The 24,973-nt window shown below is 47.7% G+C and overlaps 1 protein-coding gene across 1 annotated transcript in view; it reads right to left on the bottom strand.

Annotated features, from left to right (window-relative positions):
• LOC132590777 (cathepsin S-like) overlaps positions 1-24,503 on the bottom strand; it is a 32,491-nt gene extending 7,988 nt beyond the window's left edge. Inside the window, exons 1-6 of the mRNA XM_060263698.1 lie at positions 24,326-24,503; positions 15,485-15,631; positions 11,062-11,184; positions 7,254-7,406; positions 6,947-7,171; positions 1,562-1,727 (exon numbers count right to left, since the gene is read on the bottom strand). Coding sequence (XP_060119681.1) covers positions 1,562-1,727; positions 6,947-7,171; positions 7,254-7,406; positions 11,062-11,184; positions 15,485-15,613 — 796 coding nt within the window. The 5' untranslated portion in view covers positions 15,614-15,631; positions 24,326-24,503. The remainder of the gene's footprint in view (positions 1-1,561; positions 1,728-6,946; positions 7,172-7,253; positions 7,407-11,061; positions 11,185-15,484; positions 15,632-24,325) is intronic.
• Positions 24,504-24,973: the final 470 nt, after the last annotated feature.

Below are 24,973 nucleotides of genomic sequence, written 5' to 3'. Positions count from 1 at the left end.
TGCTATTCCTAAAGAGGCAAGACATTCTTCCCTCCAGGTTGCTGCAACACTGCGGAAACCATGCAGTGATTAAGAGTGTGAGAGCCAGCGGGGTGGAGCGGTCAAGGGTGTCGGACTAGGATCCGGGAGACCCAGGTTCAAATCCTTCCCTCTGCCATGGGTGACCTGGGGCTAGTCTATGTTCTCAGCCTCACCTACCTCACAGGGTTGTTGTGTGGATGAAATGCAAGAGAGGGGAATCATGTAAGCCGCTTTGGGTGCCCAAAGGCGGCGTATCATTGAAGCAAATAAATACATCTTAAAGAACATAAGAGAAGCCATGTTGGAGCAGGCCAATGGCCCATCCAGTCCAACACTCTGCGTCACACAGTGGCCAAAAAACCCAGGCGCCATCAGGAGGTCCATCAGGACACTAGAAGCTCTCCCATTATGCCCCCCCACAAAGCACCAATAATACAGAGCATCACTGCCCCAGACATAAGAACATAAGAGAAGCCATGTTGTATCAGGCCAGTGGCCCATCCAGTCCAACACTTTGTGTCACACAGTGGCCAAAAAACCCCAGGTGCCGTCAGAAGGTCCATCAATGGACCAGGACACTAGAAGTCCCCCCCACTGTGCCCCCCCCAAGCACCAAGAATACAGAGCATCCTTGCCCCAGACATAAGAGCATAAGAGAAGCCCTGTTGGATCAGGCCAGTGGCCCATCCAGTCCAACACTCTGTGTCACACAGTGGCCAAAAAAGCCAGGTGCCATCAGGAGACCCATCAGTGGGACCAGGCCACTAGAAGCCCCCCCACTGTGCCCCCCCCCAAGCACCAAGAATACAGAACATCACTTGTCCCAGACTCTGCTCACGACCTGAGTTCGATCTCAGCGGAAGCTGGGTTTCAGGTAGCTGGCTCAAGGTTGACTCCTTCCGAGGTCGGTCAAATGAGTACCCTGCTTGCTGAGGGTAAAGTGTGGGTGACTGGGGAAGGCAAGGGCAAACCACCTTGTAAAAAGCTTGCCGTGAAATAAAACATAAGAACATAAGAGAAGCCATGCTGGATCAGGCAAATGGCCCATGCAGTCCAAGACTCTTTGTCAAATAAGAACATAAGAGAAGCCATGTTGGATCAGGCCAATGGCCCATCCAGTCCAACACTCTGTGTCACACAGTGGCGAAATATATATATATACACACACACACTGTGGGTAATAGCCACTGATGGACCTCTGCTCCAGATGTTTATCCAATCCCCTCTTGAAGCTGGCTATGCTTGTAGCCACCACCACTTCTCGTGGCAGTGAATTCCACATGTTAATCACCTTTTGGGTGAAGAAATACTTCCTTTTATTCGTTCTAGTCCTTCCTTTTATCCATTTTAGTCCGACTGCTCAGCAATTTCGTTGAATGCCCTCGAGTTCTCGTATTGTGAGAAAGGGAGAAAAGGACTTCTTTCTCTGCCTTCTCCATCCCATGCATAATCTTGTAAACCTCTATCATGTCACTCCGCAGTCGACGTTTCTCCAAGCTAAAGAGCCTCAAGCGTTTTTGTTAAGCACGTTAAGACTCACCTGATTTATACAGAAAGAATGTTTCTTTAGTTGCATCGACAGCGACGGACACGGGGCCCGCAGTCCCGACGGCCACCTTCAAGGCGGCTTCATTAGAAGACGGCAGCTCAACGTATTTAGAGCAAGTGGCCGCTCGCGCGCTCAGGTTATAACCACATGGTCCCGCCTGGAAAAACAGAGATCAGACAAAACAAGGGACATCTCAGTGGCTTCGAGAATGTCAGACCTTTTGGTCGCAGAACCACATATCCATCTTCTTCCCACTTAATTTTTTTAGTTACTTTTCAAAATTGTTTTTGAGGCCGTGGCTTGAGAGAAGGAGGGACGGTGGCTCAGTGGTAGAGCATCTGCTTGGGAAGCAGAAGGTCCCAGGTTCAATCCCCGGCATCTCCAAAAAAGGGTCCAGGCAAATAGGTGTGAAAAACCTCAGCTTGAGACCCTGGAGAGCCGCTGCCAGCCTGAGTAGACAATACTTTGATGGACCAAGGGTCTGATTCAGTATAAGGCAGCTTCATATGTTCATATATGTTCAAAGAGAAGGAAGAGATTGGATTTATCCCTCACCCTTCCCTCGGAGTCTTAGAGTGCATTACAATCTCCTTTCCCTTCCCCTCCCCACAACAGACACCCTGTGAGGTAGATGGGGCTGAGAGAGCTCTGACAGAAACTGCTCTTAAGCAGAACACCTCTGAGAGAGTTGTGACTGATCCAAGGTCACACCAGCAGGTGCAGGTGGAGTTGAAAAAAAACCCTAGAAACACTTTCTTGTGCTCTGCCAAAGGCCTGAGTTTTGTCCCTGTCATTTTACTGGCAAAGTAACGCCATACTATTTTAAACAAAGTCTGGCACCTTTAAGACCAACAAAGTTTAATTCTGGGTATGAGCTTTCATGTGCAGAATAAAAATTGTTATTGCTAATTGTTGGAAAAAATCAAATGTGCCTAATTTAAACTCTTGGTTTAACAAAATCTGGGATATATTAATTAAAGACAAGCTGACTACTAATATTTTGCTGCGAGATAATGATAGAGCTGGAGATTGGTTCATTGAAAAATGGACCCTTTTCCTTGAATATATAAATAACAATGAGACGACTATTGGGAAAATTCCCTCCAAATACCTAAGCATTATGATTTACTAACTCTGCAATGGAATACCATATAACAATTAGGCAATGAGCTAAGAAAAAGGTAACTCTTCGCTTTCTAAAGTTTTATTAGATATGTGTTATGGGTTAACAGGTTAACAGTGACATATATTTTATAGGTCGCTGGTTTTTGTTAAGTTAGAGGTTTATATGGTGTGGTTTTTGTTTTTTTGTTTTGTTTTGTTTATGTAAAGAGAAAACGGCTATATATATATATTTATTTTTATTTATTTATGATTTATATCCCGCCCTTCCCACGAATATATATACATATTGTAAAAGTACTTGTTTGTATATTGTTTAAATATAAAAATACTCAATAAAAATTTAAATTGTAAAAAAAAAAAAAAATTCAGAACAATGTTTGAATTCTGTGGCACCTTTAAGACCAACAAAGTTTCATTCTGAGTATAAGCTTTCATGTGCCAACAAAGTTTTATTCTAGTTATCGGCTTTCAAGTATATACACACTTACCGAGCCAGTTTGGTGTAGTGGATAAGTGCGTGGACTCTTATCCGGGAGAACCGGGTTTGATTCCCCACTCCTCCGCTTGCACCTGCTGAGATGGCCTTGGGTCAGCCATAGCTCTCTTATCTGGGAGAACCGGGTTTGATTCCCCACTCCTCCACTTGCAGCTGCTGGAATGGACTTGGGTCAGCCAGGGCTCTCTTATCTGGGAGAACCGGGCTTGATTCCCCACTCCTCCACTTGCAGCTGCTGGAACGGCCTTGGGTCACCCAGAGCTCTCTTATCTGGGAGAACCGGGTTGATTCCCCACTCCTCCACTTGCAGCTGTTGGAATGGCCTTGGGTCAGCCAGAGCTCTCTTATCTGGGAGAACCGGGTTGATTCCCCACTCCTCCACTTGCAGCTGCTGGAATGGCCTTGGGTCAGCCAGAGCTCTCTAATCTGGGAGAACCGGGTTTGATTCCCCACTCCTCCACTTGCACCTGCTGGGAAGGCCTTGGGTCAGCCAGAGCTCTCTTATCTGGGAGAACCGGCTTTGATTCCTCACTCCTCCACTTGCACCTGCTAGAATGGCCTTGGGTCAGCCAGAGCTCTCTTATCTGGGAGAACCGGGTTTGATTCCCCACTCCTCCACTTGCACCTGCTGAGATGGCCTTGGGTCAGCCATAGCTCTCTTATCTGGGAGAACCGGGTTGATTCCCCACTCCTCCACTTGCAGCTGCTGGAATGGCCTTGGGTCAGCCATAGCTCTCTTATCTGGGAGAACCGGGTTTGATTCCCCACTCCTCCACTTGCACCTGCTGAGATGGCCTTGGGTCAGCCAGAGCTCTCTTATGGGGGAGAACCGGGTTTGATTCCCCACTCCTCCACTTGCACCTGCTGAAATGGCCTTGGGTCAGCCAGAGCTCTCTTCTCTGGGAGAACCGGGTTTGATTCCCCACTCCTCCACTTGCACCTGCTGGAATGGCCTTGGGTCAGCCAGAGGTTTCGTAGAGGCTGTCCTTGAAAGGGCAGCTGCTGTAAAAGCACTCTCAGCCCCACCCACCTCACAGGGTGTTTGTTGTGGGGTAGGGGGAAGGTAGAGGAGATTGTGACCGCTCTGAGATTCAAAGTATAGGGTGGGATATAAATCCAAAATCTTCTTCTTACGCATGCACAAAAGCTTATACCCAGAATAACACTTTGTTGGTCTTAAAGGTGCCCTGGATTCCCAACTTTATTCTGCTGCTTCAGACCAATGCAGCAATCCACTTCATACTATTTCAAGTTCCTATCTTATTTTACATTTTAAATATTTATAAACATGTAGCATTTCATGGTTATCCCATTTTTGCAGTGGCAAACGCAAGTCTCTTTTCCTTATTCACCTTCTAGCAATAACTCTTACTTCACCCGCTTTTTCCTGCTGATTCAGTTCAAGCGCTCTTCAATTGTCATTGAAATCTTGCCTCAGGTAACTTTAATCTTTGAGAGTTAGTTGAGCAGGTTATAGAAAAGTTAAACTGCTTTTTAATAGCGGTCAAGAGTTGCGATTGGCTTTATCTTGCTAGGTCAGATTTAACTCATGTGCACTGGTTGGTTGGCTTATTTGCACTCGTGAAGATTCTCTCACATTTAGTTAAGAACCAATCGCTTATCTAGATATTCATCAGATGATTACGACAGAGCAGATTTAGAAAAAGAGTGATATTTTACTAGAAATCATCTACTACCGTAATAGGCAAATCAGATTTCTGTGGGCGGAAGTCTCAGAAGAAGATTAGATGAGATTGTGTGTGTGATTTGATTTTTGTTTTATAATCCCTAAAAGCAGTGAGACAAAAACATGAAACCCGTTTTGCTTTTTAAACTATTACTCCCTATACCAGGGTGCCAAACATGTGGCCCGGGGGCCGAGTCAGGCTCCTATCAGGCCCCCACGCAACTGGCTGTCATCTGCTTCCTTCTCCCTCTCTCTTGCTTCCTTCTGCATCACAGCTTGCTTTGCAAGGCTTGCTCAATCACACAGGAGCTAAAGAGCAAAGCTTCTATTTTCTCAATTGGCTGAGGCTCCTTCCTTGGGGAGAGGGAAAAGTTGCTTTGCCAGGCTCTCTCAATCACACAGCAGAGCTATTGAGCCAAGCCTCTCTTCCTTCTATTGGCTGAAGCTCCTCCCCTCCTGGTCCCCTGGGGAAGGCAGGAAAGAGTCAGAGCTTCCTTTGCCCAGTTCCCTGGGTCCTATGGGAGAGATACAAAGAAAGTACCTTTAAGATCAACAAGTGCTAATGTTTTAAGCATGTTTTAAGGGTTTTTTTTTTAAAAAAAACACTTGTTTGTCTATGTCCTTTATAAAGTTTCTATCTCTACTGCCTAGTCATAAATAGGTACACACATGGCCCAGCCCAATCCAACATGGCTCAGCCTAGCAAGGCCTAATTTATGTCAGATTTGGCCCTCATAACGAATGAGTTCAAGACCCCTGCCCTGTTCTATATAGCCTCATTTTGAATACTGTGTACAGTTCTGGTCACAGTTTCTGCAAGAGGGCATTGCAGAGCTGGAAAAAGTGCAGAGGAGGGAGACTAAGAAAGGGGCTGGAGCACCTTCCCTGCGAGGAAAGGATGTAGCCTGGATATTCGCAGTTTAGAAAAGAGACAACTAAGGAGGGTTGGGGGGGACCATAGTGCCATAGAGTTTCCCTCCCAAATGGCTGGAGCATCTGGGAAAACCAGAGAATTTTCCCAGAAGCTCCTAGAGCGGCCAGCATATGACGTCACTTGCGAGGGGATCTCCCCGCCTGCCCACTACGGGCCAGCAGGTTCGGGACCTCTAGGGCGGGAGAAGCCCTGCCCCACCCGGGAGCCTAACAACCCTACTGCTGGTGGATGGGTTTTGGCCACTGTGTGACACAGAGTGCTGGGCTGATCCAACATGGCTTCTCTGATGTTCTTCTGCTCTGTATTCTTGGTGCTTGGGAGGGGCAACAATGTGAGGATTTCTAGTGTCCTGGCCCCACTGATGGACCTCATGATGGCACGTGGGTTTTTTTGGCCACTGTGTGACACAGAGTGTTGGACTGGGTGGGCCATTGGCCTGATCCAACATGGCTTCTCTTATGTTCTTATGTGACACAGAATGTTGGACTGGAGGGGCCATTGGCCTGATCCAACATGGCTTCTCTTATGTTCTTCTGCTCTGTATTCTTGGTGCTTGGGAGGGGCAACAATGTGAGGACTTCTAGTGTCCTGGCCTCACTGATGGACCTCCTGATGGCACTTGGTGGTGGTGTTGTTTTTTGGCCACTGTGTGACACAGAGTGTTGGACTGGATGGGCCACTGGCCTGATCCAACATGGCTTCTCTTATGTTCTTATGCTTTGTATTCTTGATGCTTGGGAGGGGCAACAATGTGAGGACTTCTAGTGTCCTGGCCCCACTGATGAACCTCCTGATGACACCTGGGATTTGGCTCCTGTGTGACACAGAGTGTTGGGCTGGATGGGCCCTTGGCCTGATCCAATATGGCTTCTCTTATGTTCTCAGGAGCAGAGGTCCATGAGTGGCTATTAGCCACAAGATATAGATGGAACAGTCTGCCTGAAGCACTGATGCTCTATCTTTTTGGTGCTGGGGGGGGGCACAGTGGGAGGGCTTCTGGGATTCTGGCCTTGCTTGTGGACCTCCTGAGGGCACCTGGGTTTTAGCCATTTTGGGACACAGAGTGTTGGACTGGATGGGCCATTGGCCTGATCCGACATGGTTTTTCTGATGTTCTTATCGAATGATACCAACCTGGGCTGTGTACGGGTAGGATGCTTCTGAGTCGATACCTTTGTTATCGATGATATATTGGAAAGCGGAGGTCATGAAGCCTCCATTGCAGCCGTGGTTCCCATACATACTGGAGCAGTCCACGAGGTTCTGTGGACTCAGAGAGATCAATTGTCCGGTTCTGAGTTTCCACTGGCATTCCAGAGCCCCGACGGCACTGAAGGCCCAGCAGGAACCGCAGCCCCCCTGGAAGAGAGAGGCTTTCAGATACAGTGAAGCCAGAAAGGATGTCTTTGCGGAAAAGCATAAACCAAGAAGACTTTCTTACCTGGAACTTCACCTCCGTGACGCATCCTTTCTCCCTCCAGTCTATGGAATCAGGGATTCCTACCCCTGGATTTGACTTGAAATAGGTAGAATTCTGTTTCCACGAGTCAGGAATTCTCAGTCCAGTGAGCTGAGTAGTTACTTCCTCGCTGGTCTACGTAAAAGAGCATAGATTTTTTAAAAAATGACTTTAAAAAAAATTATTCTAGTTTTCATTATAAGAACATAAAAGAAGCCCTGTTGGATCAGGCCAATGGTCCACCCAGTCCAACACTCTGGGTCACATAAGAACATAAGAGAAGCCATGTTGGATCAGGCCAGTGGCCCCTCCAGTCCAGCACTCTGTATCACATAAGAACATAAAAGAAGCCATGTTGGATCAGGCCAATGGCCCATCCAGTCCAACATTCTGTGTCTCATAAGAACATAAAAGAAGCCATGTTGGATCAGGCCAATGGCCCATCCAGTCCAACACTCTGTGTCACATAAGAACATAAGAGAAGCCATGTTGGATCAGGCCAATGGCCCCTCCAGTCCAACACTCTGTGTCTCATAAGAACATAAGAGAAGCCATGTTGGATCACGCCAGTGGCCCCTCCAGTCCAGCACTCTGTATCACATAAGAACATAAAAGAAGCCATGTTGGATCAGGCCAATGGCCCATCCAGTCCAACATTCTGTGTCTCATAAGAACATAAAAGAAGCCATGTTGGATCAGGCCAATGGCCCATCCAGTCCAACACTCTGTGTCACATAAGAACATAAGAGAAGCCATGTTGGATCAGGCCAATGGCCCCTCCAGTCCAACACTCTGTGTCTCATAAGAACATAAGAGAAGCCATGTTGGATCAGGCCAATGGCCCATCCAGTCCAACACTCTGTGTCACACACACACGCTATTAGCCACAGTGTGTGTGTGTGTGTGTGTGTGTGTGTGTGTATATATATATATATATATATATATATATATATATATATATATATATATATATATATATATATATATTTGGCCGCTGTGTGACACAGAATGTTGGACTGGATGGGCCATTGGCCTGATCTAACATGAGCTTCTCTTATGTTCTTAAGAACATAAGAGAAGCCATGTTGGATCAGGCCAATGCCCATCCAGTCCAACATTCTGTGTCACACAGGAGCCAAATCCCAGGTGCCATCAGGAGGTCCATCAGTGGGGCCAGGACACTAGAAGTCCTCACATTGTTGCCCCCTCCCAAGCACCAAGAATACAGAGCATAAGAACAGAAGAGAAGCCATGCTGGGATCAGGCCAGTAGCCCATCCAGCCCAACACTTTGTGTCACACAGTGGCCAAAACTCATCCACCAGAGTAGGGTTGTTAGGCTCCCGGGTGGGGCAGGGCTTCTCCCGCCCTAGAGGTCCCGAACCTGCTGGCCTGTAGTGGGCAGGTGGGGGGATCCCCTCGCAAGTGACGTCATGCGCTGGCTGCTCTAGGAGCTTCTGGGAAAATTCTCTGGTTTTCCCAGATGCTCTAGCCATTTGGGAGGGAAACTCTATGGTACTATGGTCCCCCCAACCCTCCTTAGTTGTCTCTTTTCTAAACTGCGAATATCCAGGCTACATCCTTTCCTCGCAGGGAAGGTGCTCCAGCCCCTTTCCTAGTCTCCCTCCTCTGCACTTTTTCCAGCTCTGCAATGCCCTCTTGCAGAAACTGTGACCAGAACTGTACACAGTATTCAAAATGAGGCCATATAGAACAGGGCAAGGGTGGAACGTGGACTCCATAACATCATGCTCAGTGAAGTCCTACTTTTCCTCAGGCTCCACCCCTCAAAATCTGGAGCTGGTAACCCTACATGGAAGGGTACTTTGGGGGCCTAACAGGGGCGGCCAACGGTAGCTCTCCAGATGTTTTTTGCCTACACACGTACATTGGCCGCTGTGTGACACAGATGCCCCTGTATAAATCGATGGTGCCATCTCATTTGGAGTACTGTGTGCAATTCTGGTCACCGCACCTCAAAAAGGATATTATAGCATTGGAGAAAGTCCAGAGAAGGGCAACTAGAATGATTAAAGGGCTGGAGCACTTTCCCTATGAAGAAAGGTTGAAACGCTTGGGACTCTTTAGCTTGGAGAAACGTCGACTGCGGGGTGACATGATAGAGGTTGACAAGATAATGCATTTAATGGAGAAAATAGAGAAAGAAGGACTTTTCTCGCTCTCTCACAATACAAGAACTCGTGGGCATTCGATGAAATTGCTGAGCAGTCGGGTTAGAACGGATAAAAGGAAGTCCTTCTTCACCCAAAGTAGGATAGCCAATCCCCAGGTGGGGAAAAAACAACAAAGGTACATAACCCACCGTGAAAAGCAGCTTCTATTATCAAATTATACAAGGTCAACAAACTTAAACACACTCATATACAAATTCCATGTGTTCCTTCAAACATGCTGGCTGTTTGGCCTAACACTTAAGAGAAATTGCTAAGAGGATTGTTGCAGCTTGAAAAGGCTTACTGCAGCTTGAAGAAGCTCACACGAAACAAGGGTTCAGTACGACCTTGTCCTTGGAAACTTGGATTATTGGCTGCATCTGTGGACAGACATTAAACATCTGGAGTACGACACCAGCATTGCATGGAATGAGATGGGAAGTTTTACCACAGGATGAAAAGGAGGACTCTTGGTGCTAATGCTTCCTTTTCTATTAAGGACTAAAAGTTATGGTTGTTCTGTAATTTATGACGGTGGAATTTGTATATGAGCATGTTTAAGTTTGTTGACCTTGTATAATTTGATAATAGAAGCTGGTTTTCACAGTGGGTTATGATTTTTTTTTTTGTCCTTTTGCCGTGTTACTCTCTGTGTGTTGTATAATCCCCAGGTGGGGGCATGGGGATCCCCTGGTTTGGAGGCCCCCCCTCCCCGCTTCAGGGTCGTCAGAAAGCAGGGGGAGGGAAGGGGAATGTCTGCTGGGAACTCTGTTATTCCCTATGGAGATTTATTCCCATAGAAAATCATGGAGAATTGATCCGCGGGTATCTGGGGCTCTGGGGGGGGGAAGCTGTTTTTTGTGGTAGAGGCACCAAATTTTCAGTATAGTATCTAGTCCCTCTCCCCAAAATACCCACCAAGTTTCAAAAAGATTGGACCAGGGGGTCCAATTCTATGAGACCCAAAAGAAGGTGCCCCTATCCTTCATTATTTCCTATGGAAGGAAGGAATTGAAAAGGTGTGCCGTCCCTTTAAATGTGATGGCCAGAACTCCCTTTGGAGTTCAATTATGCTTGTCACAGCCTTGATTTTGGCTCCACCACTAATGTCTCCTGGCTCCACCCCCAAAGTCTCCTGGCTCTACCCCCAAAGTCCCCAGATATTTCTTGAATTGGACTTGGCAACCCTAACCCAAAGGGTGATTAACATGTGGAATTCACTGCCACAGGAGGTGGCGACTACAAGCATAGGCAGCTTTAAGAGGGGACTGGATAAAAATATGGAGCAGAGGTCCATCAGTGGCTATTAGCCACAGTGTGTATAAATATATATGTGTGTGTGTTTGTGTGTGTGTGTGTGCGTGCATGTATGTATGTATATGGTTTTGTGTGTGTGTGTGTATACACACACACACACACATATATTGGCCACTGTGTGACACAGAGTGTTGGACTGGAGGGGCCATTGGCCTGATCCAACATGGCTTCTCTTATGTTCTTAACTCCCATCAGCCCCAGCCATTGGCCATGCTGGCTGGGGCTGATGGGAGTTGCAGGCAAAAAACATCTGGAGAGCTACCATTGACCACCCCTGCTATATAACACAGGTTTACTAACCATATCGCCAAGATGATTCATGCCAAGCTCGAAGGAATGCAGTCCCAGAGAGCGTTCAAGATTATGCAACGTGATCAATTTCAAGTTGTTTTCCCAAGTCATACGGCGATTCTCTTCCTCTTTCTAGAAATCAAAGCAGAAGCCCCTGGTTAGCATACAAAACAGAAGAAAATGTTAAGAAAACCATTTGTGTTTAAGTCTTAATCCTCCAGAAATCCTGAAGATATATTTTTGGTCATAAGAATACAAGAGAAGCCATGTTGGATCAAACCAATGGCCCATCCAGTGCTACATATTGTGTCACACAGCAGCCAAAACCCAGGAGCCATCAGGAGGTCCACCAGCAGTGTCAGGACTTCAGAAGCCCTCCCACTCTTGCCCCCCCGCCCCAAGCACCAAGAAGACACAGCATCACTGCCCCAGACATAACTAAGAACATAAGAGAAGCCATGTTGGATCAGGCCAGTGGCCCATCCAGTCCAACACTCTGAGTCACATAAGAACATAAGAGAAGCCATGTTGGATCAGGCCAGTGGCCCATCCAGTCCAACACTCTACGTCACATAAGAACATAAGAGAAGCCATGTTGGATCAGGTCAATGGCCCCTCCAGTCCAACACTCTGTGTCTCATAAGAATATAAGAGAAGCCATGTTGGATCAGGCCAATGGCCCATCCAGTCCAACACTCTGAGTCACATAAGAACATAAGAGAAGCCATGTTGGATCAGGCCAGTGGCCCATCCAGTCCAACACTCTGAGTCACATAAGAACATAAGAGAAGCCCTGTTGGATCAGGCCAGTGGCCCATCCAGTCCGAGTCACATAAGAACATAAGAGAAGCCATGTTGGATCAGGCCAGTGGCCCATCCAGTCCAACACTCTACGTCACATAAGAACATAAGAGAAGCCATGTTGGATCAGGTCAATGGCCCCTCCAGTCCAACACTCTGTGTCTCATAAGAATATAAGAGAAGCCATGTTGGATCAGGCCAATGGCCCATCCAGTCCAACACTCTGAGTCACATAAGAACATAAGAGAAGCCATGTTGGATCAGGCCAGTGGCCCATCCAGTCCAACACTCTGAGTCACATAAGAACATAAGAGAAGCCATGTTGGATCAGGCCAGTGGCCCATCCAGTCCAACACTCTGTGTCACATAAGAACATAAGAGAAGCCATGTTGAATCAGGCCAGTGGCCCCTCCAGTCCAACACTCTGTGTCACACATAAGAACAGAAGAGAAGCCATGTTGGATCAGGCCAATGGCCCATCCAGTCCAACACTCTGTGACACACATAAGAACAGAAGAGAAGCCATGTTGGATCAGGCCAATGGCCCATCCAGTCCAACACTCTGTGTCTCATAAGAACATAAGAGAAGCTATGTTGGATCAGGCCAATGGCCCCTCCAGTCCAACACTCTGTGGCATACAGTGGCCAAACCCTGCCCCCCCCCGCCAAATGCCATAAGAAGGTTCACAAGTGGGTCAAGAAGCCCTTCCACTTTGCACCCCCCCCGCAAGCACCAAGAATACAGAGCATCACTGTCCCAGACAGTTCCAATAATATGCTGTGACTAATAGCCACTGATGGACCTCTGCTCCATATTTTTATCCAATCCCCTCTTGAAGCTGGCTATGCTTGTAGCCGCCGCCACCTTCTGTGGCAGTGAATTCCACATGTTAATCACCCTTTGGGTGAAGAAGGACTTCCTTTTATCCGTTCTAAAGAGCCCCAAGCGTTTTAACCTTTCTTTATAGGGAAAGGGTTCCAAACCTAAACATATAAACATAAAAACACAAGAGAAGTCATGTTGGATCAAGCCAATGGCTCATACAGTCCAACATTGTGTCACAGAGCGGCCCAAAACCAGGCCACCAGGAGGTCCACCAACAGGGCCAGGGCTCTAGAAGGACTCCCACAGTTGCCCCCCACAAAGCACCAAGAAGCCAGAGCATCACTGCCCCAGACAGAGTGTTCCCACGATCCCTTGTGGCTGATAACCACAAATGGACCTCTGCTCCATATGTTCATCCAGTCCCCTCTTGAAACAGATGTTCACCTGCAGGGTGTGCAAACTTTTTTGAGCTCTGTTTGTCCCTAAGACCAGTTTTTCAGTGAGACAATTACAACTCTGTACCAATTCCTGTCTCTATTGTCTTGCCTCTTCTTACGCAGCCAGCTGCTAGCTGCTGAGAGCTGGTACTCCTAAAATTGATTGTGGCTCCCCAGGTGTTCTTTTTTCCCCGTATTGGTCGGCGCTCTCTATAGACCTGTCTTTGTTTTGCTCTCACTAACTCAGCCCTACAAAGCCTAATTTGAAATGGTTCAAGCATCTTTCCCAGTCATAGTCCTGGAGACAACAGTACTTCTAAATTGACCTTTGATACCCCAAATACCTCTTGGCTTAACTACAGCGAGGGTCTACAACATGGGCACTTTCTTCGAGGGCTCGTAGAATTGGACCCCCGTGTCCAACCTTTTTGAAACTTGGGGGGTATTTTGAGGATAGATAGATAGATAGATAGATAATTTTATTTGTATCCCGCCCTCCCCGCCGAGGCAGGCTCAGGGCGGCTAACAACATCATACAAATTTCAATTATACAAAAAAGCAAAAAACACAAAATTACATTTAAGCATTAAAATTCTGATTAGGTTTAAAATTAGTTAATTAAGTTAATAAAAGTGCTAATACTGTTCTTTAGGATGGCGGTTATCATTAACAATTTCTTCCTTCGTCAGCGAAAGCTAGTCGGAAGAGGAAGGTCTTGCAGGCCCTGCGGAATTGTTCAAGGTCCCGCAGGGCCCGCATTTCCTCTGGAAGTTGGTTCCATAGGCTCGGGGCTACAGAGGAGAAGGCCCGGTTACGGGTACATTGCAGCTTCACCTCTCTCGGTCCGGGAGTAGTCAACAAGTTTTTCCCGGCTGACCTCAGTGCTCTCTGGGGTTCATATGGGGAGAGACGGTCCCTAAGGTAGACAGGTCCTCGACCATATAGGGCTTTAAGGTAATGACCAGCACTTTGTAACGAACCCGGTATGTAACTGGCAGCCAGTGCAGCTTGCGCAGTCCAGGCTGTATGTGCTCCCATTTAGGAAGCCCCAGCAACAGTCTAGCCGCCGCATTCTGCACCAGCTGCAGCTTCCGGGTTCGGTACAGAGGCAGCCCCATGTAGAGGGCATTACAGTAATCCAGTCTCGAGGTGACCGTTGCGTGAAGTACCGTTGCCAGATCCTGGCGCTCTAGGAAGGGAGCCAACTGCCTTGCCCGCCTTAGATGGAAAAAGGCTGACTTGGCGGTGGCTACAATCTGGGCCTCCATTGATAATGAAGGCTCCAGTAAAACTCCCAGACTCCTAACCCGGTGCGCCGCTTTCAGCGGCACCCCGTCGAAGACCGGAAGAGGTATTTCCCCTTCCCGAGCGCCCCGACCCAGACAAAGGACTTCTGTCTTCGCTGGATTCAATTTCAGCCCGCTCCTCCTCAACCAAGTTGCCATATCCTGCAAGGCCCGGTCTAAATTCTCAGGGACGCAGTCAGGCCGGCCGTCCATCAGCAGATAGAGTTGGGTGTCATCTGCGTATTGATGGCACCCAAGTCCGTATCCCCTGGCAATCTGGGCAAGAGGGCGCATGTAGATATTGAATAACATTGGTGAGAGAACTGCCCCCTGGGGCACTCCACAGTCCAGTGTGTGCCTCCGGGACCGCTCGCCCCCAATAGCCACCCTTTGTCCCCGATCCTCGAGGAAGGAGGAGAGCCACTGTAAGGCAGACCCCCTCACCCCTATGTCGGCGAGGCGGCAGGTCAGTAGCCGATGGTCGACCGTGTCGAACGCGGCCGACAGATCTAGCAGCATCAGCACCGCCACACCACCCCGATCCAGATGCCGTTGGAGATCATCTACCAGGGCGACCAGTACTGTCTCCGTCCCATAGCCCGGGCGAAAGCCGGACTGGCAAGGGTCTAGGATGGAAGCGTCATCCAGAAAGCTCTGCAACTGCAACGCCACTGCCCTCTCTATTATTTTACCTAAAAATGGTAAATTGGAGGAGAGGCACTACATGCTATACTAAAAATTTGGTGCCTCTACCTCAAAAAACAGCCCCCCCCCCCAGAGCCCCAGATACCCGCAGATCAATTCTCCATGATTTTCTATGGGAATAAATCTCCATAGGGAATAATAGAGTTCCCAGCAGACATTTCCCTCCCCTCCCCCCGCTTTCTGATGACCCTGAAGCAGGGGGAGGGCCTCCAAACCGGGGGATCCCCTGCCCCCACCTGGGGATTGGCAACCCTAAAGGTAGTACTTCCTTTCCTTCTTTCCTTCCTGAACCTGCTGCCCGTCAGCTTCTTTGAATGCCCTCCAGTTCTAGTCTTTTGGGAGAGGGAGAAAGCGAGGACTACAGCCTGTGCCCTTACCTCGTTTCGGTATTCCTTGCTGTATTTTTTCTTCCAAAGTTCCCAGTGGCTGTCCAGCACGGGGTCCTTCTGCCAGCTTGCAGATGCCAACACGGCATATGCCAGGACGACCCACGGCCACAATTCCATCCTGTGGAGTCAAACTTCCTGTAGAGGAGAGGGAGAGAGAGCATGGGGTACAGGGAGTTTAGGGCATTAGAAGAAGATGATGATGATGATGAAGAAGAAGATATTGGATTTATATCCCACCCTCCACTCTGAATCTCAGAGTCTCAGAGCGGCTCCTAAGAACATAAGAGAAGCCATGTTGGATCAGGCCAGTGGCCCCTCCAGTCCATCACTCTGTGTCTCATAAGAACATAAGAGAAGCCATGTTGGATCAGGCCAGTGGCCCCTCCAGTCCATCACTCTGTGTCTCATAAGAACATAAGAGAGGCCATGTTGGATCAGGCCAATGGCCCATCCAGTCCAACACTCTGTGTCACAGAAGAACATAAGAGAAGCCATGTTGGATCAGGCCAGTGGCCCATCCAGTCCAACACTCTGTGCAACATAAGAACATAAGAGAGGCCATGTTGGATCAGGTCAATGGCCATCCAGTCCAACACTCTGTGTCACATAAGAACATAAGAGAAACCATGTTGGATCAGGCCAGTGGCCCCTCCAGTCCAACACTCTGTGTCACATAAGAACATAAGATCAGCCATGTTGGATCAGGCCAGTGGCCCCTCCAGTTCAACACTCTGTGTCACATAAGAACATAAGAGAAGCCATGTTGGATCAGGCCAATGGCCCTTCCAGTTCAACACTCTGTGTCACATAAGAACATAAGATCAGCCATGTTGGATCAGGCCAATGGCCCTTCCAGTTCAACACTCTGTGTCACATAAGAACATAAGAGAAGCCATGTTGGATCAGGCCAATGGCCCTTCCAGTTCAACACTCTGTGTCACATAAGAACATAAGATCAGCCATGTTGGATCAGGCCAATGGCCCTTCCAGTCCAACACTCTGTGTCACATAAGAACATAAGATCAGCCATGTTGGATCAGGCCAGTGGCCCCTCCAGTTCAACACTCTGTGTCACATAAGAACATAAGAGAAGCCATGTTGGATCAGGCCAATGGCCCTTCCAGTTCAACACTCTGTGTCACATAAGAACATAAGATCAGCCATGTTGGATCAGGCCAATGGCCCTTCCAGTTCAACACTCTGTGTCACATAAGAACATAAGAGAAGCCATGTTGGATCAGGCCAATGGCCCTTCCAGTTCAACACTCTGTGTCACATAAGAACATAAGATCAGCCATGTTGGATCAGGCCAATGGCCCTTCCAGTTCAACACTCTGTGTCACATAAGAACATAAGATCAGCCATGTTGGATCAGGCCAGTGGCCCCTCCAGTTCAACACTCTGTGTCACATAAGAACATAAGATCAGCCATGTTGGATCAGGCCAGTGGCCCCTCCAGTCCAACACTCTGTGTCACATAAGAACATAAGAGAAGCCATGTTGGATGAGGCCAGTGGCCCATCCAGTCCAACACTCTGTGTCTCATAAGAACATAAGAGAAGCCATGTTGGATCAGGCCAATGGCCCATCCAGTCCAACACTCTGTGTCACATAAGAACATAAGAGAAGCCATGTTGGATCAGGCCAGTGGCCCCTCCAGTCCAACACTCTGTGTCACATAAGAACATAAGAGAAGCCATGTTGGATCAGGCCAATGGCCCTTCCAGTCCAACACTGTGTCACATAAAAGCATAAGAGAAGCCATGTTGGATGAGGCCAATGGCCCATCCAGTCCAACACTCTGTGTCTCATAAGAACATAAGAGAAGCCATGTTGGATCAGGCCAGTGGCCCCTCCAGTCCAACACTCTGTGTCACATAAGAACATAAGAGAAGCCATGTTGGATCAGGCCAATGGCCCTTCCAGTCCAACACTCAGCTCACAATCACCTGCATCTTCTTCCCCCACAACAGACACCCTGTGGGGTGGGTGGGGCCAGGGTTTTTTTTGTAGCAAAAACTTTTGCATATTAGGCCACACACCCCTGATGTAGGCAATCCTCCAAGAGCTTACAGTAGGCCCTGTAAGAAGAGCCCAGTAACCTCTTGGAGGATTGACTACATAAGTGGGGTGTGGCCTAATATGCAAAGCAGTTCCTGCTACAAAAAAAAGCCCCAGGTGGGGCTGAGAAGCTGCCCTTTCAAGGACAACTCTTGCCAGAGCTCTGGCTGACCCATGGCCATTCCAGCCAGTGCAAGTGGAGGAGTGGGGAATCAAACCCGGTTCTCCCAGATAAGAGCCTGCACACTTAACCACGACACCAAACTGGCTCTGGATGCACAAATCTGTGCGTACACATGTATAGCTAGCCTTAGAACAGTCAGAGCCTATAGGACACACAGGCCTGACTTAGAAACCTAAAGATTTTGGAAGAAGTGAGCCCACTTTGCATTCCAAACCCCACCAGCTATATGAGGCTCTGCTTACTGTACCTCGTTCCTCGTCTGAAGCAGTGGGCATGCACACGAAAGCTTACGTTCTGAATGAAATGAAGTCGGTCTTAAAGGTGCCATCGACCCCTGCTTTGTTCTGCTACAAACTTTGTTAGTCTTTAAGGTGCTCCTAGATTCTGGCTCTTTTCTAACGCTGCTGGTAGACTGTGCCACACATAGATTTATAGAATCACAGAGGGTGTGGCCTAATATGCTAATGAGGGTGTGACCTAATATACTAATATTAGGGGATGTTGTCTAATATGCTATGCAGGGGTTTCCAACGGTAGCTCTCCAGATGTTTTTTTGCCTACAACTCCCATCAGCCCCAACCAGCATGGCCAATGGTTGGGGTTGATGGGAGTTGTAGGCAAAAAAATATCTGGAGAGCTACTGTTGGCCACCCCTGTGAGTTCCTGGTGGCCTGGTGATCTATGCATTTGCCTAGGGCAGTGGGCCATGTGTGTGTGTGTGTGTGTGTGTGTGTGTGTGTGTGTGTGCCAGATTAGGCTCTCCCCACATGACTTCAAATATAAAAATAATTATTTGCATGAATTTTGCTGGGCTGAATCATTCTCCCTTGGCGGAGCACTGTTTTTTAAGTTGATAATTTTTTATGGCCCACGAATGATGTTATAAATATCCATATGGCCCTTGGCAGAAAAAAGGTTCCCCACCCTAGAATGATATTAAAACCGAAGGAATAAGGAAGGAGCAAACAGAAATGGAAAGAGTTCTGCTTGGAGATAATGAGAAATTAATTTCAAAAGTATACAAATTACTTTTACAATGGTCTACAGAAGATGAAGTAGTGAAATCTCAAATGATAAAATGGGCAATTAATGTAAATAAAGAAATAAAGATGGAATCTTGGGAATATCTGTGGAAGAATTCTATGAAACTCGCAACATGTCATAGTATTAAAGAAAACTGTTTTAAGATGATGTATAGATAGTATATGACTCTAAAAAAATTAGCAAAGATGAACAAGATGCCAGATAGGTGCTGGAAATGTAAAAAGCATGAAGGTTCTTTCTACCATATGTGGTGGACTTGTGAAAGGGCTAAAATGTTTTGGGAAATGATTCAGCAAGAGATTTCTAAGATTTTGGGATATGAATTCAATAAAGTGGCAGAGACTTTTCTGCTGGGATTACAAATGGAAAAATTTCCAAAAGAAGACAGAACTTTAATATGGTACTTGCTCTCAGCTGCTAGGACATTGTATGTGCAGCTGTGGAAGCAAGAAAAAATACCAGAGAAATGGGATTGGATTACAAAAGTTATGTCATGGAGTGAAATGGACAAATTAACAAGAAAACTAAGAGACTATGATTTGGAACTTTTTAAGTTGGAGTGGAAGAAATTCAGAAGATACGTAGAAAAAGAGTGGAAAATAAAAGGACATTGGACAATCTTTGATAATGATTAAGGTTTTTAAAATAAGAATATAACTTTTGGGGTTTTTTCTTTAACAGTTAAGGGTACCTTTAATATTTACTTTCTTTAAGTAAATAACACTGGTGGGGGTCAAGTAACGGGGGGAGGGGTGGGGGGGAAAGTAAGATATGGGGTAGAAAGTTTTTTCTTTTCTTTTAAGCTTTTATAAGTTGTAGATATAGTTTTGCTACCATATGTTACTAATAAAATTGTTTATCAGAAAAAAGGTTCCCCACCCTGACTTAGAGCATCCCTGACAAGGCTCCGTCCAGCCGCTGCTTCAAGGTTGCGAGTGAGGGGGAGCTCAACACCTCCCAGAGGAGCTGATTCCCCGGCTGAACAACCCTGATTGTAAAAAAGATTTTCCTAAATAGGAGAAACTGTGACCGATTTCGCACTTGGGCTTGTTCTGGGTGGAAAGTCCTTTTGCCCCCTGGACTTCTCTCCATTTTCATATGCTAGTTGGCACTCTGCTTTTCTGCAGCAAGCAGAAACCGCTTGCCAGAGGATCTCGCTTGCTGCGGAATAGAGGCGCGCCAGATCACAGCTCTGGGGCAACTTGTGCAGAAACAGAGAGAAGCCCCAGGAGCAAAAGAGCTCCCCACCCAGAACAAGGAAAAGGAAAGGTCCCCGATGGAAGCACCAGTCGTTTCCAACTCTGAGGTGACGTTGCTTTCACAACGATTTCACGGCCGGGGATCAAACTCAGGTCATGAGCAGAGCTTAGGACAGCAGTACTGCAGCTTTACCACTCTGCGCCACGGGGCTCTTTTGTTGGTCTCAAGGAGGGGAGGGATGGTGGCTCAGTGGTAGAGCATCTGCTTGGTAAGCAGAAGGTCCCAGGTTCAATCCCCAGCATCTCCAACTAAAAAGGGTCCAGGCAAATAGGCATGAAAAACCTCAGCTTGAGACCCTGGAGAGCCGCTGCCAGTCTGAGTAGACAATACTGACTTTGATGGACCCAGGGTCTGATTCAGTATAAGGCAGCTTCATATGTTCATATATGTTCAAAGGAAAGCAAAGGTCCCCTGTGCAAGCACCAGTCGTTTCTGACTCTGGGGTGACGTCGCATCACAACGTTTTCATGGCGGACTTTTTACGGGGTGGTTTGCCCTTGCCTTCCCCAGTCATCTCCATTCCCCCCCCCCAGCAAGCTGGGTACTCATTTTACCAACCTCGGAAGGATAGAAGGCTGAGTCAACCTCGAGCCGGCTACCTGAAAACCCAGCTTCCGCCGGGGATCGAACTCAGGTCGTGAGCAGAGCTTAGGACTGAAGCACTGCAGCTTTAACACTGCGCCACGGAGAACAAACCTCATGCGAAATTGGTCTGAGATACGGTTACTTCCTTGACACCACCAGAGCCCCTGACTGATAGGAACCCAGATGCAAACCTCATTGTCTGTTCCACCACCACCATCCTGGGGTTATTTCACACGCAAAAGCACAGCATTCAGCTTTTCTGAAAAAGGAACTGCTTTTATGGTGTTATTGTTTACTCAGCTACAAAGAAAGACTGCAGGAAATGGGGATTTATCTTTTGCCAACTTCCTCCAAAGTCAAGGGTTAGTGAAAGAGGTAGGTAACATTTCTTTTGTGATAGAAGCAAGTTTTAAATGTTCAAAAGTATAGCTTTGCTCAAAAGTTGACCACAAGTTTATGGCAGGGTTCCCCAAGACGTTTATGCCAGGGCATGAAACAGGGGTCACTGGATAGTAGAGGTGCCAATCTCCAGGTGGGCAAACACTAGAAACAAACCACTGTGGTTTTATGTTGCAAATAAATGCTTAAGCAATTTCTTAATGATGCAATTATATTATTATTAGGCTTTGTAGAATCTTTCAGGCTCAAGTGCCGTGTTCTACTGGAGAAAGTTTTCCTTCCAGACGTTTCGTTCTCAGCTGCGGAGAACATCCTCAGTGGCGTTGCAGCCGGAGCAGGCGCTCTGACCTTCTTGGCTGCTGTGCATTGAGTGGGGCCAGGGCTGCTGGAGAGCTGCTATTTATAAGTTCCTGGCTAAGAAGTCCTGGAACACTGCGGACGTGAATGCTGTGCCGTTGTCGGTGACGATGGTCTCCGGCAACCCGTGGGTTGCAAAGTTGGCCCTCAGAGCCTTGATGGTCGCCTGCGATGATGGCGAGGGCACCTGGACCACCTCCAACCACTTGGAGTATGAATCCACTAGTATGAGTAGAGTCCGCCCATGGAAGGGGCCAGCTCTCCAGCAGCCCTGGCCCCACTCAATGCACAGCAGCCAAGAAGGTCAGAGCACCTGCTCCGGCTGCAACGCCACTGAGGATGTTCTCCGCAGCTGAGAACGAAACGTCTGGAAGGAAAACTTTCTCCAGTAGAACACGGCACTTGAGCCCGAAAGATTCTACAAACCCTAATGATGTTACCAGCCGTGAAAACCTGAAATCTTTGATATATTATTATTATCATCACAAACCAAAATTCAGGCAAGCTGCAAAGTAACATTGTATTGTAATGTGTGAGCCATTGCCTTTAGCGTGGGTTCCAAAGCTCAAAGAAAGCAGCCAGTGGAAGGTGAACGAAGCACAGAACTGAACCTAAGACCTGCGTAGCCACCACACCTGTCAGACTTCGGTCTGCTACCCATAGGAGGAATCATATGCAAGCGTGGCGCTGTCTGCGTCTTTCAAGCAAAGGCGAACTGAGACAGTGGGCTGTAAAGTACTACCTCGCAAGAGTGATGTGAAATGACATTCTGGTTGTGAAAGTACTGCCTTGCAAGAGTGGTGTGAAATAACATTTTGATCTTTCTATGCACATTTAATGAATTTTGGTTTGTGACGATAATAATATAATTGCATCATGATGAAAGGAATTGCTTAATTGCAACATAAAAACGCAGTGGTTGATTTCTAGTGTTTGCTAATCCCCAGGTTTAATTTCGATCCATCGGTTCTGGCCCCGGAAGGTAGGACCAGAACCAATGGGTTGAAATTAAATCAAAAGTTTCCGGCTCAACATTAGGAAGAACTTCCTGACCGTTAGAGCGGTTCCTCAGTGGAACAGGCTTCCTCCTCGGGAGGTGGTGGGCTCTCCTTCCTTGGAGGCGATATAGAGTGTTGAAGGCTAAGACAAATAGATTCAGGGGCAGCTTCTATCCAAGTGCCGTGGTTAGGCTAAATGCAGGGTTATGAATGGTTATTTGTTTTTAGATGCATTTAAATGGTCTATGTATATGTCCTTTTTTTGGGTGTTGATGTGTTGGTATGTCTGTGGAAGAGCACCTCATTTCGTTGCTCTCATTTTCTTTTTTTGAGAACAATGACAATAAATTTATCTATCTATCTTAAGCAGAGGCTAGCAATGAAGATCCTGTGAATTTAGGGGGGAGTATTTGTGAGTTTCCTGCATTGTGCAGAGGGCTGGACTAGATGACCCTGGAGGTCCCTTCCAACTCTAGGATTCTATGATTCTTCGGGAGGTGGTGGGCTCTCCTTCCTTGGAGGTTTTTAAGCAGAGGCTAGATGGCCATCTGACAGCAAGGAGGATCCTGTGAATTGAGGGGGAAGTGTCTGTGAGTTTCCTGCATTGTGCAGGGGGTTGGACTAGATGACCCTGGAGGTCCCTTCCCACTCTATGATGCTATGATTCTACCCACCTGAATCTATCAACAGGTAATTCCAGACCAGATTATCACACAACAGACCTGGGAGAAGATCCAGAGAATCATTCAGAGACAGTAAGAACATGTTCCTATTATCCATTTGCAAAATGCTGTAGATATATGTTTTTTTTAGAAAAAAGAAAAGAAAAAGAAAGTCTGTGCTTGCCCCAAAAATCTGAAGTATGAATGGGGGAAACAAAAGAAGAAGATGATATTGGATTTATATCCCGCCCTACATTCTGAATTGCAGAGTCTCAGAGCGGCTCACAATCTCCTTTATCTTTCTCCCCCCACAACAGACACCCTGTGAGGTGGGTGGGGCTGAGAGGGCTCTCACAGCAGCTGCCCTTTCAAGGACAACTCCTACAAGAGCTATGGCTGACCCAAGGCCATTCCAGCAGGTGCAAGTGGAGGAGCGGGGGCATCAAACCCAGTTCTCCCAGATAAGAGTCCGCACACTTAACCATTACACCAAACTGGCTCTCAAAAGGTACATGGGGCTGAGAGAGCTCTCACAGCAGCTGCGCTTTCAAGGACAACTGGAAAGAGCTATGGCTTAGTGGTTAAGTGTGCGGACTCTTATCTGGGAGAACCGGGTTTGATTCCCCACTCCTCCACGTGCACCTGCTAGCATGGCCTTGGGTCAGCCATAGCTCTGGCAGAGGTTGTCCTTAAAAGGGCAGCTGCTGTGAGAGCCCTCTCCAGCCCCACCCACCTCACAGGGTGTCTGTTGTGGGGGAGGAAGGTAAAGGAAATTGTGAGCCGCTCTGAGACTCTTCGGAGTGGAGGGCGGGATATAAATCCAATATCTTCTTCTTCTTACCCAAGGCCGATCCAGCAGCCGCAAGTGGAGGAGTGGGGAATCAAACCCGGTTCTCCCAGATAAGAGTCCGAGCACTTCACCACTACACCAAACTGGCTCTCAGAGCAGAAATGAAGCATCATTAAATCACAGCCAACTTATGGAGATCCCGTTCAAGGCAAGAGATGAACAGAGGTGGGTTTCCTATTGCCTGCCTCTGTGCGGCAGCCCTGGACTTCCTTGGAGATCCCCATCCAAGGCTGCCCCTGCTCAGCTTCCAACATCTCTCTAGCCTTGGCCAGCTCGGGCAGGATGCAGGTGTTACCCACGCAAAATACACATTCCGATTAAAAAGCCACAATGCCCCCTGCCCCCTGTTTCCAAAGAACAACTCACTTCCTCTTTGGCCCTGCCTCGAAAAGAGAGAAATGTGGCGAAAAGATCAGTTTGCGTACGCACCTCACAACGCCTTTCAGAAAGCCAGGCCTGGAGATGTGGTGAAGGCGAGCTCTTCCAACAGCACAGCAGAAAGGAGCAAGGACTCTTTCCCCTACCTGTCTCGCAGCTTGCCGTCGCTCGAGTGAACCTCTCACACACCCTGCCTGTTGTAGTTACCAGAAAGTTTCCCCGTGTCATCACATGAGCCCGCCCAGAACAAGGAAATCGGCTGTGATTTTCACTTTCAGTGTGTCCGTAGCCAAACGAAGTATTAGATAGGGCTGTAAACAGATTACCTCCCCTTTCAAATAACAGAGAGGGAGGGACAGTGGCTCAGTGGTGAAGCATCTGCTTGGTAAGCAGGAGGTCCCAGGTTCAATCCCCGGCATCTCCAACTAAAAAGGGTCCAGGCAGGTAGGCGTGAAAAACCTCAGCTTGAGACCCTGGAGAGCCACTGCCAGTTAGGGGAGGGATGGTGGCTCAGTGGCAGAGCATCTGCTTGGGAAGCAGAAGGTCCCAGGTTCAATCCCCAGCATCCCCACTAAAAAGGGTCCAGGCAAGTAGGCGTGGAAAACCTCAGCTTGAGACCCTGGAGAGCTGCTACCAGTTAGGGGAGGGATGGTGGCTCAGTGGTAGAGCATCTGCTTGGGAAGCAGAAGGTCCCAGGTT

Source organism: Heteronotia binoei, unplaced genomic scaffold (genome assembly GCF_032191835.1).
Source record: "Heteronotia binoei isolate CCM8104 ecotype False Entrance Well unplaced genomic scaffold, APGP_CSIRO_Hbin_v1 ptg000714l, whole genome shotgun sequence".
NCBI classification, from domain to species: Eukaryota; Metazoa; Chordata; class Lepidosauria; order Squamata; family Gekkonidae; genus Heteronotia; species Heteronotia binoei.
The sequence above is the reverse complement of the archived record's forward strand: the minus strand, read 5'-3'. Positions and strand labels throughout refer to the sequence as shown.